This window comes from Clupea harengus, chromosome 23 (genome assembly GCF_900700415.2).
Source record: "Clupea harengus chromosome 23, Ch_v2.0.2, whole genome shotgun sequence".
Lineage (NCBI taxonomy): Eukaryota > Metazoa > Chordata > Actinopteri > Clupeiformes > Clupeidae > Clupea > Clupea harengus.
This window is the reverse complement of record NC_045174.1, coordinates 10862614-10877047: the sequence shown is the minus strand read 5'-3', so window position 1 is coordinate 10877047 and position 14434 is coordinate 10862614. Positions and strand designations below refer to the sequence as shown.

General features: G+C 43.7%; 2 protein-coding genes across 4 annotated transcripts; one reads left to right on the top strand and one right to left on the bottom strand.

Annotated features, from left to right (window-relative positions):
* Window positions 1-397: 397 nt before the first annotated feature.
* On the top strand, window positions 398-4175 carry LOC105910201 (NADPH oxidase organizer 1-like). Of its 2 annotated transcripts, none has more exons than XM_031561393.2 (8): window positions 398-531; window positions 680-760; window positions 861-933; window positions 1049-1226; window positions 1396-1610; window positions 1981-2091; window positions 2279-2396; window positions 2699-4175. In XM_031561393.2, exons 1-8 carry the CDS (start codon window positions 466-468, stop codon window positions 3327-3329), a joined length of 1473 nt encoding a protein of 490 aa, XP_031417253.1. In that variant the 5' UTR covers window positions 398-465; the 3' UTR covers window positions 3330-4175. The 2 variants fall into 2 exon arrangements, with proteins under 2 accessions (XP_031417253.1, XP_031417252.1); XM_031561392.2 differs by having other exon boundaries at window positions 399-531; window positions 2276-2396.
* A 2410-nt stretch (window positions 4176-6585) lies between these two features.
* LOC105910202 (NADPH oxidase organizer 1-like) lies at window positions 6586-12793 on the bottom strand. 2 transcript variants are annotated; one of them, XM_012838888.3, is made up of 8 exons: window positions 9621-9718; window positions 9392-9472; window positions 9240-9312; window positions 8940-9117; window positions 8562-8776; window positions 8056-8166; window positions 7593-7713; window positions 6586-7290 (listed from the first exon to the last, which is right to left on the bottom strand). In XM_012838888.3, exons 1-8 carry the CDS (start codon window positions 9684-9686, stop codon window positions 6660-6662), a joined length of 1476 nt encoding a protein of 491 aa, XP_012694342.2. In that variant the 5' UTR covers window positions 9687-9718; the 3' UTR covers window positions 6586-6659. The 2 variants fall into 2 exon arrangements, 1 of the variants encoding a protein (XP_012694342.2); XR_004162971.1 differs by lacking the exons at window positions 6586-7290; window positions 7593-7713; window positions 8056-8166; ... (3 more) ...; window positions 9392-9472; window positions 9621-9718 and adding exons at window positions 12201-12229; window positions 12391-12568; window positions 12691-12793.
* Between the last annotated feature and the right edge of the window lie 1641 nt (window positions 12794-14434).

Sequence of the window (14434 nt, the reverse complement as noted above, 5' to 3'; positions counted from 1 at the left end):
TTCAAACTAACTACGTTTTGACAGTTTTTGACTGTTCTCTGCAACTTTTCACTGCGTTGACAGAAATCTGAGTCTTAGTAGCATCACAGTTAAATTACATAACCTATGACAGTTGTTCCGTTTTTAATGCTGTTGTTAAAATGCCGTTTGTTTATACGTGGGGTGGTGCACGTCATTTGGCTCAGCACATAAACCGCTGACAGGCGATGTTTAGTGTTGAAAGTTGGTTGCACGCCAATGAGGCATTCCAAATCGCCAGCCTTGATTTCTTGTCAACGGACAAATACGCTTTGTGTCCGCCCACCTGCGGGAAATATTTAACTTGTAAAAGGTGCCATTAACCCTTTCCCTCCCAGGCTCCGCCTCTTGCGTGTGTGTATATAAATAGAACCCTGGGATTGGGGAGGTAGTAGGACAACATCACTAGTGTGACAAAAAGACTCACCGGTCTGTACTGTTTTTATCATGGCTGATCAACGCTTTCCAGCCAATGTGCGCATTATTGGAGTGATGCACAAGGACACAACTAAGGTAGGATCAGCATCTCCCTCCAGCTCTCTCTTAGTCTCGTTCACTCACTCTCTCACACACATATACTGATGCCGTGCGTATTCAGCAATTGTGGGAATATTATCACGCTGACTATACAGCTAATCTTATTTTAATTTACCTTTTGCAGATGTTTATGACCTCTGTGGTCTGGTCAGATAAGAATGAAGTGATCATCTACAGATCCTTCCAAGATTTCAAAAAACTACACGTAAGTTGGAAGAAATCTCCAGAAAGACAACCACCAAAAATCTACAACTTATTTTATATCTAAATCTAAAACTGGCAACATTTGCTGTGTCTTCTAACAGAAACAGTTGAAAAAGAAACATCCAGTGGCAAATCCTTTTCGCAAAGAGGATAGAATTCTCCCCAGATTCAGAGGTGCAGTATACTATCCATGTTCAAATAATGCAATGAATACAGAGTTGGTACACCATACCCTGACGTCCTTATTCATGACACCACTGAAATATTATCATGATTTTTTCCACTGCAGGCATGAAGAGGAACTTTCAGAGGAAGGGGCCGAGTAAGAGTGTGCACCGCGTCAAAGCTCTGGAGAAATACTGCACCGAGCTCCTCCAGTGTGACCCCAGTGTCACACAGAGTTCAGAGGTCGTCCAGTTCTTTTGCCCCAAAAATCATGACCTGGAACCAGAGTTTGCCAAGAACAGGTATGTTCGTTTTCCTGCTTGAGAAGAGGTATACAGATGGTCTCAAAATCGTTGTGTCTTTGTGTCGCTGTGGGTAAAGACCATCTGAGTAAATAATCATTGTTAACTCTTAAATTGTTGAGTGGTAAAAATATTTTAAATTGCTAAAGTCCTGCCCTTGCCCTTTCAGTATCATTATAGTGCCATCAGATGACCTGTCGGAGATTCAAAGGGACGGGACAGCAAAACCACATGGCAAGCGCTTCAGTATGGGAAACATAACTCATCCTTCTCTGACTCAGACCTACCGCACTGTCGCCCCGTATGAGACCAAGGACCTCAAGAACAGACCCTTTAAAGTGGACGTAAACGAAACCCTGGATGTCCTCATCAAAGACCAAAAAGGTATGTCAGTTCATGCTTGTCCTTTACCATTGCAATCTCTTGGGTCTGTTTATTCAATCAAATCAAATGACTCCTTGAGGCTCAAACAAGCCACTCACCTTTCCTCTGATTTCTTGTTGTGTCACTCGGTTTGCCATGGCCATCATAGACAATGGCAGCCTTTCTCATCCCAGACTGTGTTTAATTTGCTAATGGCTAAACCAGGATATAAGAAACAGAGAAGGAGAGATACACTTTTCTTTGAGATACATGAGCAGAATGTGTAGCCTGTTAAGGACTAGGAGCATATTTGATAAAGACCAGTGTGTGTGTGTGTGTGTGTGTCTGCAGGCTGCCTTATAGACTCAATTTATGTTTTCTGGGTTGGCAGGCTGGTGGCTTGTGGAGAATGAGGAGAAACATCTGGCGTGGTTCCCTGCCCCATACCTGGAGCCCTGTGAAGAGGACGACGATGGTGACTTTGATACTGTTTCCTCTGAAAGTAAGAAACCATTTCATTGAGATTGCAGACAAAACAATAGATTATATTGTATTACAATGAATAAATGATACAATGAATAAAAATCAAAGCATATACCAAAACAAATCAAAGAAATATATTATTAAAATTGTATTATTTAATTCATTATTCAAATGTAATAACTTTTTTTGTCTTCATCTACCAGCAGATACATTCTACTGTGCTGCAAGAAACTATGTCTCTAAGAACAGAGATGAAGTATCTGTACACATCGGCTCTGTTGTGGAAGTGTTGCGCAAGTCTGGCGATGGCTGGTGGCTTATCAGGTAATTTGCCTCATCTGGGAAAAGTCAGTAACGTCAGAGATTGGGAAGTGAGGGAGAGGCCAAACAAGGGCAGGGTACGAATGAGAGTTCCCATTTGAATAGGTATTTCTGGATAAATTCCAACAGATCATTTCAGTGCATCGTCTCAGTGCTGCCCCAGTAACATCACCAAAACTGGTTGGTGTGAAGATATAAAGTCAAGTATTACTCAGGTGTGATAGTGTGTAAGTCAGGTAGATAGAGTGTAGCATGTTTATCACTTTTATGATCCTTAATTATTGTCTGTTGCTACTCTTTGGCAGATACAGCGGCAGGGTTGGTTACGTGCCATCCATGTACCTCCAGCCTTACAACAACCCATATGTCGGCCTCCAGAGAACACTCCACAGCTCCACCCTCAACCTCAGTTCCCTGCAGTCGCCTCCCTCCCAGGGTCAGGGCATCCCACGCAGGCTGACCCCGATTAGTCACTCTCGTTCCCTGGAGAACCTGCTGGAGCCTCATCGCGTGCGGACCAACACGACTCCTGACAGCACTGCCGCGAGGCGCGAGGAGCCAGACAGCCGCAAGCGCAGCATCAGCGCAGCCAGCGACGAGAATGACTTCAGCTTCAGCTCCTCTGGGAGCCTGTCAGGGGCAGAGGCGGAGCAGGAGGCCCAGATCCGTGGGTCCTCCACGGGGGAGGCTGAGGCCAGTGATGGCCCCGACACTGGGGAGTCCAGCGGTGAGATGAGTCCCAGCAGATCCTGCAGTGGCAGCGCCAGTGACAGCCCAGCCGTCACCCCGACTGTCAGAGCCGCGACCCCACCCAGAGTGCCACCCAGGCCTCAGACCCAGGAGATCTTCACCCACTGCACCACCTACACCCGCAAGGCGGCCATGGCCTCCAGGGCCCGACTCTTCCCACAGCAGATGGAGATCCAGACGTGCTAATGGGAGAGAAGACACATGAGCAGAATTAGAGCAGAGTTCATGGGAGTAGTTAAACAGGACATTAACAGGATAAGGCGTAACACGAGCAGTTTATCTTATACATGGACATATTTAAAAGTTGCATATTTAAATAGAATTAGAATGCTACCCAGAGGCAGAGGGTATTCTATACTTAATTGTTTGAGATCCATGGTTACTGTACTTTTACTGGATACCTAGGGTGTACATATCTGTACTGTCTGTCTGTCATAGCACTGTTTTTGCCAGAATGGGATTAAGAGTCTGATTATGTAAGAATGTATGGTTTCATATGGATGTATTTCCTTGAGGACCAAGTGATGCATGTTTTGTGTATTTATGAATTAATGAATGATTGATGAATTGGAGACTCTGTCCTATTTTCATACTGTGCTCTGGGCTTCATGGTTGCTGTATTTCTATTAAGTATCCAATCAGTATGGGTGTCATGTCTATGGACTGGACTGTCTGTTCTATTCTTGTGTTGTTTGTGCTCATAGCACTGATTCTTATGGGATTTTGACTTCTCCAGCTGTTTATGTAAGAACATATAGTTCGGTGTGGGTGTTTTCCCGTAGTTTCAAATGAAACATGTTTTGTGTATTTATGAACTGATTTATTTTATGTGGAGAGACTTATACACAGTTAATCCTCTGTTCTCTTTTCTTTATCAGTGTTTGTTATTCTATTTACAGATTGGTTGTTACTTTGAAAGGATTGGCTTGAAGTCTCTTGTATTCCATACTGGAACTTTTTCACTTTGCTTTGTTAAATGATATTTCTGACTTCAAACTGAAATAATCAATAAAGATGTGAATAAATAAGTAATGCTGTGTGACGTTAATATTGTACGGTTATTGATAGGTGAAAATTCACCCTAGTTACCTCAGGACTCCGAAGCTGCATATAAGTATTCTTATTAGACAAACAACAATTGCAATCGGGCTCACTCCCAGCACAAGGCTGAAAGTGAAGCAATGATAAACACATCGCACAAGGTTTATATAGACAGAAGTTGAGCGTTCAGCAGGGATAATCACGTGGTGGATTTCTCACGTCCGAGGCAAGGATGGAAGTTTTGCAAGGTCGGAAGAAGCACAGTTTGAACCTTCTTATCACTTCTGGTCTAAACATGCTCTTGTACATGTGCAGACTAAGTGGCACCAAATATTCTAAGTTACACACACGCAGAAACACAGAAAAGCCATGTTCCTGCTTACATACGTACATGATTCATATAAGGTAATTAATAATACAAGGCACTTGATTATTATATTATTAAGTCATTAACAGTGTTTGGAAATTATCTCCATCAGTTATATATTGTACGGCTCCTCAGAATGTTGCAAAAAGTTCCATTGAATTGATTGGGCTATCCCAACGTTCGAGGGTCTGATATTTCTGATAAGGTCTGACCGCTGCAAAAGAATGACGGCTGCCATTCACATCTTTCATAACATTCCAAGAAGTCTGTTCCCTTTTTGCGATTGAAATTCACCGTAACTTCAAGTCAGCAAGTAAAAGGTTGCTACGCAACACCTGCAACTTTAATGCGCTATTTCTGTTGCGTGTCAGGGTCCTGTTCATGCCATCTGGATATATTGGGTATGTACTAATTGAAGGGTCCATTGTTTAAATGAAAATATCTGAGGCAGGGGTCTGGTGGGGGTTGATGCCATTGCAATATTGCTTATAGGATTTTGTTCATAGAGCTCACATACAATTCCCCTTTGTTCTTGATTCATTCCAGTTTCATGACCTGGTTATCATGTTGATCCACAGCACTGGCTAAAAGCAGGCAAGAGAGGCTCTATGTCAACACTAAAAGGTGACAGCGAGTTGGAAGTATCTCAGACATGCCCAATGGCAGTGAGAGGGAGACCCGCCCAGCTCCTGGCAGAATTAACAATGTCATATTCATTTGGAGTCATATTCTTTGCTCCATATCTCTTAACATCTTCAAATGTGAGTCAATACATCAGTAACATACTACATAAAGGGCTCTGTTGCTGCACAAAGGGATATCATTTGTTTGTTATTTCTTGTAATTTTATCTGGGCTCTGCTCAATGTTTCTTCATGTTAAGATAAAGTTTTACCTTGCCACCATTGCCTAAGTGCTTTCTCTAGGGGGGTTCAGGCCCTAGGCTCTATTAAACGCCTTGGCGTAATATATGAATAAATACATTCAAATTAAATCGAGACAGACTTGTCTGGGGTCCAGACTGGACAGCCATGTCCTTCTACATCAGTGAATTGATACATTAAAAAGATGTATTTTCAATTCTAATTTCAATTCAATTTTAACTAGACAACAAGCACAGATGAAACAAATCAGGCAAACAAACAGGGTGATGATTTGGGACAAGTGAGGGGTGGAGACACGGACAAAACCAGGAAGTGGCAGAGGGCAGGTGAGGGCGAAGTTCCAGGACAAGGACAGAAAACACATGGCATGACAAAACAAACACAAGAAGCACATGACAGATAAGCCCCCCATTTACGTGCTTTATTGCCCGCGGGGACACAGGTTCAAGTCTGGCCTGATGTCGTTTCCCGGTCCTCTCCCCACCACTTCTCCGCCTCGCTTCCTGTCATCACTTCACTGTCCTGTACAATTAAAGGCATAAAAAGCCCAAAAATAAATCTGGAAAAAAAAAGAGAAGACGCACATGACAAAATAAACAAACAGGGAACACACGTCGGGAACCAGGAAACACAAAATGAAGACAGAGCAGGATCCTGACACAACCATGAAGCCCAGACCACAGTATAAAAATGTATTTGAAGTTAATATACAGTATATGTTAAATATACAGTATGTACATGTAGAAGATACATTGCCATCCTTTCAAACTGTCTTTAAACAGCATTGAAAGAAAACAGGACAGAGTCTCCAATTCATCAATCATTCATGAATACATAAAACATGCATCACTTGGTCCTCAAGGAAATACATCCATATGAAACCATACATTCTTACATAATCAGACTCTTAATCCCATTCTGGCAAAAACAGTGCTATAGCAGACAGACAGTACAGGTAAACATTACATACAAATGGAACATGTACAAATTAGGTTCCCCATAAAAGTACAGTAACCATGGATCTTAAACAATTAAGTATAGAATACCCTCTGCCTCTGGGTAGCATTCTAATTCTATTTAAATACACAACATTTAAATATGTCCATGTATAAGATAAACTGCTTGTTTTACTCATTATCCTGTTAATGTCTCTGTTAATAAGCTCTGCTCTAATTCTTCTCCAAAGCTGCTCACTTAATTTTTTGTTTATGTGTCTTCTCTCCCATTAGCGCGTTTGGATCTCCATCTGCTGTGGGAAGAGCCGGGCCCTGGAGGCCATGGCCGCCTTGCGGGTGTAGGTGGTGCAGCGGGTGAAGATCTCCTGGGTCTGAGGCCTGGGTGGCACTCTGGGTGGGGTCACGGCTCTGACAGTCGGGGTGCCGGCTGGGCTGTCACTGGCGCTGCCACTGCAGGATCTGCTGGGACTTATCTCGCCGCTGGACTCCCCAGTGTCGGGGCCATCGCTGGCCTCAGCCTCCCCTGTGGAGGACCCACGGATCTGGGCCTCCTGCTCCGCCTCTGCCCCTGACATGCTCCCCGAGGAGCTGAAGCCGAAGTCAGTCTCGTCGCTGGCTGCGCTGATGCTGCTGTTGTGGCTGTCCGGCCCCTTGCGCCTCGCAACGGTGCTGTCAGGCGCCGTGTTGGTCCGCACGCGATGAGGTTCCAGCAGGTTCTCCAGGGATCGGGAGTGACTAATCGGGGTCAGCCTGCGTGGGATGCCCTGACGCTGGGAGGGAGGCGGCTGCAGGGAGCTGAGGTTAAAGGTGGAGCTGTGGAGTGTTTTCTGGAGGCCGACATACGGGTTGTTGTAAGGCTGGAGGTACATGGATGGCACGTAACCAACCCTGCCGCTGTATCTTCCAAAGAGTAGCAACAGACAATAATTAAGGATCATAAAAGTGATAAACATGCTACACTCTATCTACCTGACTTACACACTATCACACCTGAGTAATACTTGACTTTATATCTTCACACCAACCAGTTTTGGTGATGTTACTGGGGCAACACTGAGACGATGCACTGAAATGATCTGTTGGAATTTACCCAGAAATGCCTATTCAAATGGGAACTCTCATTCGTACCCTGCCCTTGTTTGGCCTCTCCCTCACTTCCCAATCTGTGACGTTACTGACTTTTCCCAGATGAGGCAAATTACCTGATAAGCCACCAGCCATCGCCAGACTTGCGCAACACTTCCACAACAGAGCCGATGTGTACAGATACTTCATCTCTGTTCTTAGAGACATAGTTTCTTGCAGCACAGTAGAATGTATATGCTGGTAGATGAAGAAAAAAAATATATAATTATCAATCAATCAATCAATTCAATCTTATATAGCGCTTCTCTATATACCCGAAGTCGCTTTACAGAGTCCAGAGTCCAGCAGTCATTCATACACAGTCATACCGGTGGTGGTAAGCTACCTCAGTAGCCACAGCTGCCCTATTAGTTTGAAGTTATGACATTTGAATAATTAATTAAATAATACAATTTTAATAATATGTTTATTTGATTTGTGTTGGTATATGCTCTGATTTGTATGCATTGTATCATTTATTCATTGTAATGCAATATAATCTATTGTATTGTCTGCAATCTCAATGAAATGGTTTCTTACTTTCAGAGGAAACAGTATCAAAGTCATCATCGCCGTCCTCTTCACAGGGCTCCAGGTATGGGGCAGGGAACCACGCCAGATGTTTCTCCTCATTCTCCACAAGCCACCAGCCTGCCAACCCAGAAAACACAAATTCGATCTATAAGCCAGCCCTCAGACACACACACACCCACACACACACACATACACACACACTCTGATCATTGTCAAAGATGCTCCAAAAGTCCTGAATGACACAGGCTACGCATTCTGTTCATGTATCTCAAAGAAAGGTTTATCTCTCCTTCTCTGTTTCTTATATCCTGGTTTAGCCATTAGCAAATTAAACACAGTCTGGGATGAGAAAGGCTGCCATTGTCTATGATGGCCGTGGCAAACCAAGTGACACAACAAGAAATCAGAGGAAAGGTGAGTGGCTTGTTTGACCCTCAAGGAGCCATTTGATTTGATTGAATGAACAGACCCAAGAGACTGCAATGGTAAAGGACAAGCATGAACTGACATACCTTTTTGGTCTTTGATGAGGACATCCAGGGTTTTGTTAACGTCCACTTTAAAGGGTCTGTTCTTGAGGTCCTTGGTCTCATACGGGGCGACAGTGCGGTAGGTCTGAGTCAGGGAAGGCTGAGTTATGTTGCCCATACTGAGGCGCTTGTCTTGTGGGTTTGCTGTCCCGTCCCTTTGAATCTCCGAGAGGACATCTGATGGCATTATAATGATACTGAAAGAGCAAGGGCAGGACTTTAGCAATTTAAAATATTTCTACCAATCAGCAATTTAAGAGTTAACAATTATTATTTACTAACATGGTCTTCACCCACAAAGACACCAAGATTTTGAGACTATCTGTATATCTCTTCTCAAACAGGAAAAAAAAAACATACCTGTTCTTGGCAAACTCTGGTTCCAGGTCATGATTTTTTGGGCAAAAGAACTGGACGACCTCTGAACTCTGTGTGACACTGGGGTCACACTGGAAGAGCTCGGTGCAGTATTTCTCCAGAGCTTTGACGCGGTGCACACTCTTACTCGGCCCCTTCCTCTGAAAGTTCCTCTTCATGCCTGCAGTGGAAAAAATCATGATAATATTTCAGTGGTGTCATGAATAAGGACTTCTCATACAAAGTCAGGGTATGGTGTACCAACTGTAATTGCATTATTTGAACATGGATAGTATACTGCACCTCTGAATCTGGGGAGAATTCTATCCTCTTTGCGAAAAGGATTTGCCATTGGATGTTTCTTTTTCAACTGTTTCTGTTAGAAGACACAGCTAAGTTTTAGAAAAGGATTTAAAATTTGGGGATTGTCTTTCTGGAGATGTATTCCAACTTACGTGAAATTTTTTGAAATCTTTGAAGGATCTGTAGATGATCACTTCATTCTTATCTGACCAGACCACAGAGGTCATAAACATCTGCAAAAGGTTAATTAAAAGAAGATTAGCTGTATAGTCAGCGTGGTAATATTCCCACAATTGCTGAATACGCACCGCATTAGTATATGTGTGTGAGAGAGTGAGTGAACGAGACTAAGAGAGAGCTGGAGGGAGATGCTGATCTTACCTTAGTTGTGTCCTTGTGCATCACTCCAATAATGCGCACATTGGCTGGAAAGCGTTGATCAGCCATGATGAAACAGTACAGACCGGTGAGTCTTGTCGTCACACTAGAGATGTTGTCCTACTGCCTCCCCAATACCGGGGTTCTATTTAAATACACACATTTACACCAGTAATCATGAAGTGCTTTGAGAAACTGGTCTCATAGCACATCAGATCCACCCTTCCCCCCACATTTGACCTACATCAGTTTGGATACAGAGCAAACAGGACCACGGAAGATACCATCAGCATAGCCCTTCACACAGCACTGAGCCACCTGGAATTCCGGGAACCTATGTAAGAATGCTCTTCATAGTTCTCTTCAGTTTAAATACACGTTGAAGGTGGAGCTGTGGAGCGTTCTCTGGAGGCCGACATACAGGTTGTTGTAAGGCTGGAGGTACATACCGGTTGCATCTACACCTATAATCAGGTGCTTTGAGAAACTGGTCTTGCAGTACATCAAATCCATCCTTCCCCCCACATTTGACCCACATCAGTTTGCATACAGAGCAAACAGGTCCACGGAAGATGCCATTGACTCCCTCCCAAGACTCCCTGCTTGACAGCATTAGTCAAGGATTTAAATTACCACAGGTATTAGTCGTCGGTGAAAAAGCTGAAAGAGAGAAACTGTCTGCACATTTAAAAACACTAGCACTTAACACCAAACACCAGGCCAGAAACCTAGGTGTCATATTTTACTTATATCTCAATTTGGAAACCCAAATAAAAAATATAATTAAAACATCTTTTTATCACTTAAGAAACATTGCTAAGGTGCAACCGTTTCTTTCTCAGGCTGACACTGAAAGACTGATGTAGGCTTTTATCACGAGCAGGCTAGACTATTGTAACTCTGCTCTTGTCTGGTCTACCAAAAAAAGCCATTAGTCAATTACAAACAATACAGAATGCAGCAGCATGAGTCCCCACTAAAACAAGACAGAGGGCGCACATCACACCAGTATTAAAATCACTGCACTGGTTACCTCTTAGTTTCAGAGACAGATTTCAAGATTCTCTTACTAGTCTATAAATCACTCCATAGTCATGCACCTGAATATATAACAGACATGCTCTCAAGGTACACACCCAGTAGATTCCTGATCAGGGGCGGAGATCCGGTTTCGTTGTAGGGGGGGACAATACATGGTAAAATTTCAGAGAGTAATTCTTGTGTGGTGGGGGGACACACAAGATGACCCCGCCCCATCCGCCCGCGACGGAGATTAAACTGTCTTTAAACAGCATTGAAAGAAAAAATGACATAGTCTCCAATTCATCAATCATTCATCAATTCAAAAATACATGAAACATGCATCACTTGGTCCTCAAGGAAATACATCCATATGAAACCATACATTCTTACATAATCAGACTCTTAATCCCATTCTGCCAAAAACAGTGCTATGACAGACATAAAAATGGCATATGTACACATTAGGTACCCAATAAAAGTACAGTAACCATGGATCTCAAACAATTAAGTATAGAATACCCTCTGCCTCTGGGTAGCATTCTAATTCTATTTAAATATACAACTTTTAAATACGTCCATGTATAAGAAAAACTGCTCGTGTTACGCCTTATCCTGTTAATGTCCTGTTTAACTACTCTCATAAACTCTACTCTAATTCTGCTCCAAAGCTGCACACTTCAGTTTCTGCTCGCGTGGTTTCTCTCCCATTAGCGCGTTTGGATCTCCATCTCCTGTGGAAAGAGCCGGGCCCTGGAGGCCATGGCCGCCTTGCGGGTGTAGTTGGTGCAGCGGGTGAAGATCTCCTGGGCCTGAGGCCTGGGTGTCACTCTGGGTGGGGTCGCGGCTCTGACAGTCGGGGTGCCGGCTGGGCTGCCATTACAGGATCTGCTGGGACTCATCTCACCGCTGGACTCCCCAGGGCTGTCAGGCGCGGTGCTGTTCCAGCAGGTTCTACAGGGATCGGGACTGACTAGTCGGGGTCAGCCTGCGTGGGATGCCCTGACCCCGGGAGGGAGGCGGCTGCAGGGAGCTGAGGTTGAAGGTGGAGCTGTGGAATGTTCTCTGGAGGCTGACAGTAGAATGTGTCTGCTGGTAGATGAAGAAAAAAAAACATAATCAGTTTGAAGTTATTACATTTGAATAATGAATAATAATACAATTTTAATAATATATTTCTTTGATTAAACACATTAAACACAGTGTGGGATGAGAACGGCTGCCATTGTCTATGATGGCCGTGGCAAACTGAGTGACACAACAAGAAATCAGAGGAAAGGTGAGTGGCTTGTTTGAGCCTCAAGGAGTCATTTGATTTGATTGAATGAACAGACCCAAGAGATTGCAATGGTAAAGGACAAGCATGAACTGACATACCTTTTTGGTCTTTGATGAGGACATCCAGGGTTACGTTTACGTCCGCTTTAAAGGGTCTGTTCTTGAGGTCCTTGGTCCCATACGGGGCGACGGTGCGGTAGGTCTGAGTCAGGGAAGGATGAGTTATGTTTCCCATACTAAAGCGTTTGCCATGTGGGTTTGCTGTCCCGTCCTTTTGAATCTACGATAGGACATCTGATGGCATTATAATGATACTGAAAGAGCCAGGTCAGGACTTTAGCAATTTAAAATGTTTCTACCAATCAGCAATTTAAGAGTTAACAATGATTATTTACTCAGATGGTCTTTACCCACAAAGACACCAAGATTTTGAGACTATCTGTATATCTCTTCTCAAGCAGGAAAAAAAACATACCTGTTCTTGGCAAACTCTGGTTCCAGGTCATGATTTTTTGGGCAAAAGAACTGGACGACCTCTGAACTCTGTGTGACACTGGGGTCACACTGGAGAAGCTCGGTGCAGTATTTCTCCAGAGCTTTGACGCGGTGCACACTCTTACTCGGCCCCTTCCTCTGAAAGTTCCTCTTCATGCCTGCAGTGGAAAAAATCATGATGAAACTTCAGTGGTGTCATGAATAAGGACTTCTCATACAAAGTCAGAGTATGGTGTACCAACTGTAATTGCATTATTTGAACATGGATAGTATACTGCACCTCTGAATCTGGGGAGAATTCTATCCTCTTTGCGAAAAGGATTTGCCACTGGATGTTTCTTTTTCAACTGTTTCTGTTAGAAGACACAGCAAATGTTGCAAGTTTTAGAAAAGGATTTAAAATTTGGGGGTTGTCTTTCTGAGATGTATTCCAACATCGCTCCTATACAGTGCAAAAAAGGACAAGTCGCCATAAATCCAATCCAAAAACTAGTTATTTTTAATTAAAGGAAAACCTTTACAAATATAAGTGCAATAATGACATTAAACATGTCAAGTTGTCAACACAACATTTAGGACCTTTCGGGAGGTACAGTATAATTTGCCAATTTTGTTCATCCCATAAAACATTTTCAAATATAATTGAAAGTGGCATAATTGTGAATTCTATGGAAAAAAAATTCCCTTCACCAACACAACAGTTATAGTGCAAATCAAGGTCGTTAGTGTTTTGACTTCCAAAATCACTCAAATAAAACCAAAATCAACCAAAATGGTTCTTTGCTCGGTCCCCTCCTCCTCATCATTTACATCCTTCCCCTTGGACAAATCATCCGTCGCCACGGTCTCGACTTCCACAGCTACGCTGATGACACCCAACTCTACCCCTCCTCTAAGACCATCACCTCAGTCACTTACTCCACTCTCACCACCTGTCTTGCTGATATCAAATCATGGATGCAACAGAATTTTCTCAAACTCAACTGCAATACATCTGAAAAACTCATAATCGGCCCTAAACACATCACCCGCTCAGCCCAGACCTTCTCTCTCAACATTGACGGCTCCACCATTACCCCCTCCACCCAGGTCCGCAACCTTGGTATCATCTTCAATCCCACCCTCTCTTTCTTACCCCACGCCAATCACATCACCAAAACTGCCTTCTTCCACCTCACGAACATTGCACGCCTCCGGCCCTCCCTGTCCTTTGCCACCACCCAAATTCTTATCCATGCCCTCATAACCTCCAGACTTGACTACTGCAACAGCATCCTCTATGGCTCTCCTAACTCTGTCCTCAATAAACTTATATGTTCAGAACTCTGCCGCTCGACTGCTCACCTCCACCCGCCGCTATGAACACATCACCCCGGTCCTACGCAACCTCCACTGGCTCCCGGTCGAATACAGGATTGACTTAAAAATATTACTCACCACCTACAAAGCCCTAAACAACCTGGCTCCTCCCTACCTTTCAGACCTTCTCCCCCTCCACGGCCCAACTCGTTGCCTCAGGTCCGCCGGCGCAAACACTCTAAAGACCATCAGGACTAAGCGCCGGACCTGGCGTGACAGGGCCTTCTCTGCTGCTGCACCCTCCCTCTGGAATGCCCTCCCCTTCCCCATCCGTCAGGCTCCTAACATAGTATTATTCAAACAAACCCTCAAAACTCACCTTTTCAATCTCACCTTCACCCCGCTAATCCCCTGCTCCCTCCCCTCCACTACAAGACTCATATGCACAGCTATTATATTTTAGCATAACATTCCCACAATTGCTGAATATGCACCGCATCAGTATATGTGTATGAGAGAGTGAGTGAATGAGACTAAGAGAGAGCTGGAGGGAGATGCTGATCTTACCTTAATTGTATCCTTGTGCATCACTCCAATAATGCGCATATTAGCTGGAAAGCATTGATAAGCCATGATGAAAACAGTACAGACCGGTGAGTCTTGTTGTCACACTAGAGATATTGTTCTATTTAAATACACACACTTACACCAGAAATCATGAAGTG